This window comes from Sardina pilchardus, chromosome 15, assembly GCF_963854185.1.
Source record: "Sardina pilchardus chromosome 15, fSarPil1.1, whole genome shotgun sequence".
Classification (NCBI taxonomy): domain Eukaryota; kingdom Metazoa; phylum Chordata; class Actinopteri; order Clupeiformes; family Clupeidae; genus Sardina; species Sardina pilchardus.
In genome coordinates, this window is record NC_085008.1 from 17,142,620 (window position 1) to 17,147,619 (window position 5,000).

General features: G+C 48.0%; 1 protein-coding gene across 1 annotated transcript in view; it reads left to right on the top strand.

Moving 5' to 3' along the window:
- Positions 1 to 5,000, top strand: part of LOC134102434 (zinc finger protein GLIS1) — a 39,708-nt gene that overhangs the window by 14,658 nt on the left and 20,050 nt on the right. Inside the window, exon 4 of the mRNA XM_062556532.1 lies at positions 4,849 to 5,000. This exon is cut by the window's right edge and continues 10 nt beyond it. Coding sequence (XP_062412516.1) covers positions 4,849 to 5,000 — 152 coding nt within the window. The remainder of the gene's footprint in view (positions 1 to 4,848) is intronic.

The following is a 5,000-nucleotide window of genomic DNA, read 5'->3' on the forward strand; positions in this document are numbered from 1 at the left end:
TGATTTCCCTTCCGACATCTCGGCCCATAAGTGTCCTTCTGTCATACGAAACAGGAGATGGCTGAACAATTACATGAGATGGCCAATTTAGCCATCATAGGACGCTTCCTTTTTTTTCTCCGTGCCATCCACGGCTGTAATCTGCCCTAACAAGGCTCGCATGAGAGAGAGAGCGGACTTTTTCAGGGCAATTTCTCTGGTTATTTACATGACTACTTCCTGCGCCAATTTATCGGCCGAGTTATCGCACGGCCGTTGGAGTGCCATCTGGCGCGTGCTCACAAGTCGCACATGTCTCACTGGTGCCCGCGTCATGATACTTGCGAAAATGATTGGAAATGTTGTGAAACGGAGAAAAAGCAACACGAGAGAACGCAACGCATTTGGGGGGAAAAACACTTGCCTGTTCATATGAATTAATCTCTCCAAACACAAAGTTTCGGCAGAAAAATACACACCCACACACCCCGATCTTTGATTCAAATTAAGGCCTATTCGCAACAGATGAAGCTGGCTGCTAAAAAAGGTCCCGTTTTGGATGTGGAAATGATATGTGTAAACTATGTAATGTGAATGTTTTAGCGAGGCTGTGTTTAATTTTGTACCCTGACGAGGCGCATGAGAAACCTGCCTCTCCTTAGCTGTCTCGTTGAATCATATGGATATAATTTCATCCATTTACGTTTTTCTGCTCTTTGCTGTGGTTGCCAGGGGGCATTTGGAAGCAGGCAGATTAAACGCATATGTTTCCCCGGCCGTGCAGTTTGAACGTGCCGTTTCAGCTCCTAGTCTGAGAGGCAGGCTGAAGTGTCGGTGGTTTTCCTTTACAGGTCATCCTATATAAAATACCCAGCCTTAAACCTCAGAAACCTCTCTTACTTGTAGGAACATTACAAGCAGCAGGAATTGGTTTGATCTGCTTTTGATAAAGAATTTCCCTTTTCCTTTTTTCTCTCTTTTCCGTGCACACACACACAGACACACACACACACACACACACACACACACACAGAGAGAGAGAGAAAAAATCCCACTGTACTCAACCTTGTGAGAGCTGAAGCAATTTAAGTGTCCTTACGCATTACAGGAAAGTCATCAAGCCTTGATGAAATCATGGAGCTCGTTAAGTCTCGCACACCTTTTGTGTTTACTCGAAGCCCACTAATTATGAGTAATAATGTACTTAATGCTTGTTACCAGCCAAACATTTGTAATCCTGTTTGCAGGCCCTAGGGCCTTGGGGAGCGGCGCTGCTGCTGAGAGCAGGTTGGGGATATTAACGCATAATGGTGTATGTGTGATTTTCAAAGGCATCCCTCATGTCAGCGCAGAGAGGCCGAGGGGACCTTTGACTCTCCCCCGGTTTAAATGGCCTCTGTGTGACTCTCACAAAACGCACATTGAACAGAGGCTTCCTGGGGCCCGACCCCGGCCCACTGGGTGAGGAGCCAGGCCGATCTCGGAAGGGGCCTCGGCCCCTGAGTGCCTCTTGTTGTTCCTCCCGGGTGCTCTCTCTCTCTCTCTCTCTCTCTCCCCCTTCATTTCTTCGCAAGGTGTTCCATCAGAGGCCTGTCGGAGATGTCAGCAGCTGATCCGTCCGAGGCCGCTTTTTTCCGAGCATCTGCCAATAATGGGGCGGTTTGGGTTTTTTTTTTTTTCGGGGTGATCTCCGCGGGCAGCGCACGGGCTCGAGGACGCTAATGAGCCGCCCGTCGGAGCGACACACTGCGGCCATTTAGCCGCCCGACTGCCAGCACTTCTCCGCGCCAGTCACAACTCATTTCCCATGCAAGCATCAGGCCCACGGCTATGCGTGAGGCTATGCGCAAGGCTACGCCCATGGCCCGGCCCGCGCCACAATCTGTCTGTTATGGTCCTCTCTGCGACTCTGATGGCCCCCGTCAGGATGGACCCCAGTGTTTGCTGACAGGCCAGAGGCCCCCTTCCAAAATCACCTGGTGTCAATAGGCCTCCCCTTTACGCCAGCGCTCTCGCCTTCCTGCGGTTTATCAGTCCGTTTACCTTCGGCCAAAGCGCTCAGAAGGGAAAGGCAAACACGTTTAAAGTAATTAATGTGATTAGCGTCTAAACTGTTTTCATAAATAATATCAAAGCAGCCAGGCAGAAGGCAGAGCTGTCCGGTGTGGTTAGAGGACTTCATCTGGGCTCCAGGCCTGGCCGTCACTCAACCACGTCTACACCACAGGCTAGGGGCTGACCGGCACTATGGCAGAAAAGGATAGGAAGACCCAGGAGTCTTTTTTTCTCCACATCATTCTTCAATTTTTTCTACAGCCGTTCTGCATAACATCTAACTTCTAACTGTTAACTTAAGTAACATTCGCATCAACTATAGATACCCTACCTTTAAGCCCTAAGGGCATCACAAGGATCCAAGATTGCATGTTTCTTATTGAGACATATGTCCAATCTTTCAATCATTTTACCAATATTTTAGTGCTGTTAACCTGAGTTTGTTTAATGGGCCCCTGTAACAAGCTTGTATGAAATGTCTTTAATTCTTTATTTAAACCTATAGAATTTGTGCTGTTGAACTTGCACTTTACCCTTTATGGATTTACTGTTCAGCGTATGTCTGATGCATGGTTTAGTGTCTGAGTGAATGGTGGGTTTGTACTGCGTCCCAGAATGCTGATGTATGTTCAAGACACCATTAGAATGACGGACGGCTGAGGGGTTGAAGAGAACTCTCTAAACCGCTGGTTCCACAGCTTTTGGTACATTGGGTTCTCAGTGGGCCCTGTACATTTAATTTAGTCTGAAATTTGTACCATGATTAACAAAGCAATAAAAGAGTGATTATTTCCTCCTATACATAAATACACAGCTTTGGTACATCAATAAGGTGTCTGTTTGTTTTCAGAACTCAGATTTGCAGGCCACGTTTTTGGGAGCCGAGACCGGTACAGATAGCCTCCGTTTGTGAGATTTTATTAAAAAGTCCTGTATTTTCTTGGTTCTGTACATTTGATTTTCCTGACTCTGAAATAATAATATGGCTGGAGCTCTAACTGTGCGGTCTGACACTTTTAGATGTTTTCAAAGCCCTCTAAAGCTAGTCTGGGTCAGCACATTGCTGGGATGGAGTTCTTGCTCTAGGGTGGGCTGATCATCATGGCTGAAGTCTATCCGTTGACCATTTTTAAAACACACAGCATATAGTTCATATATTTATGCCATTATTGGGTACGGAGTGTGTTGGCTCTTTTTATATGAACACAGAAGCAGGTATTGTACTGTACTTTCATTGGTTTAGTGAAAAACAACTATGAGGAAACTTAGGCCTAGTTGTTTCAACAAACGTTGTTGAAAATAGTTTGTGTTGCCCCATTTCAGGATCTTAAATTTGGATACGTGTTGATGTACGCACACACACACACCCACACACACACACACACACACACACACACACACACACACACACACACACACACACACATACACATACTTAGACACCACTCTCACACCAACACATCAAAACATAATCCTGGTCACTTGAATCTCGCTTTCGACGTGCCAGGCTAAGGTTTCCTTCACCCCTATTGTATGGATCGGTGTCAATAGAGAGTGGCCTTCAAGTAACTGAAGGAGGCCCGGCGCGGAGCATTGAGTCGCGGGCGGCGCGGATGAAGGGCCTATTAGAAGAATGCCCGCCCGCTCCTTCGCTGTAACAGGAGCCTGCGGCGACGACGAAGCCCCAAGCTTCAGGGACCGGTCAGCGGAACAAAAGCTGAGGGAGGGGCCTCCATGTCAGGTTTCACTCTGACAAGCCGCGCATCCCCCACCCCCTCTCACAGGCCCACCTCTCCTGATTGGTTGCCGACGTCCGCATCGGAATGGGAGGGTGTATGTGTGTGTGTGTGTGTGTGTGTGAGTGAAGGGGGGTAGGCGGAGCGAGGAGATAGGGTAACAGGTAAGTAATTATGCAGCAAAGGCTCCGCGATGTGCTCTTCACTGGCGCAAAGGCTCCCATTGTTTCACGGGGGAACGCCATGGCAACCTGGCTAACGTGCGCGTATTAATGTCAGTCCGGCGTGGCCGGGACTCTGCGGCGAGTCCCTTTATGGAGCTGAGGCTGACCTGTAAGGGATATGTCAGGCCACTTCCTACACCAAACTCACCGGGCCAGTAATGGCCCCGCCGGGCCCCCTTCTCCTTTCTGGAGTTCATGGTATGGAGGAGTCAGTGGAGGACAACGATCCTCTCTCTCTCTTTAGGGGCTCTCTCTTTTATGAGGGAGGAGGGTGAAAGTTTAAGCTGACTGCTCATGAATTATGAGGCAGCCATTGAATCTGTGGGGCTCATTAACAGAGTGCTTAGCAGTACGAGTAAGAGGACCGTCAGTAAATGCTGTTTATCCACGCTTGAGCACTTGTGCATTATTAAAAAATGAGTTACTGTGTACACACCGTATAGATTGCACACATACACTCACTCACATACAAACACAGACACACACACACATATGCACACACACACACACATTGTTTGTCCATAGGTCACCATCCAATTGCCTGTGGTTTTAAAGTGTGATCAAAGTCTCTTTTGCAATCATGATGTATTTATCTGTAATGTATTATTGGTCTCAGAGGCTATCCTTGTTATCCTGTTATTCGCTGAGATGTTGAGTTGATTATGGTGGTAGAGGTCTAACACATTCAAGAGAGCTAATGCAATAATGTCTTCTGTGTGTCTGAAAATGTCTTCCTCTATTCCCCTCTCTCTCTCTCTCTGTCTCTGTCTCTCTCTCTCTCTCTCTGTCTCTCTCTCTCTCTCTCTCTCTCTCTCTCTCTCTCTCTCTTACTGGCTGCCTGGTTTCTGCGTCAGTTCGAAGGCTGCAACAAGGCCTTCTCCCGCCTGGAGAATCTGAAGATCCACTTGCGAAGTCACACTGGGGAAAAGCCCTACCTGTGCCAGCACCCCGGCTGCCAGAAAGCTTTCAGCAACTCCAGCGACCGCGCCAAGCATCAGCGCACACA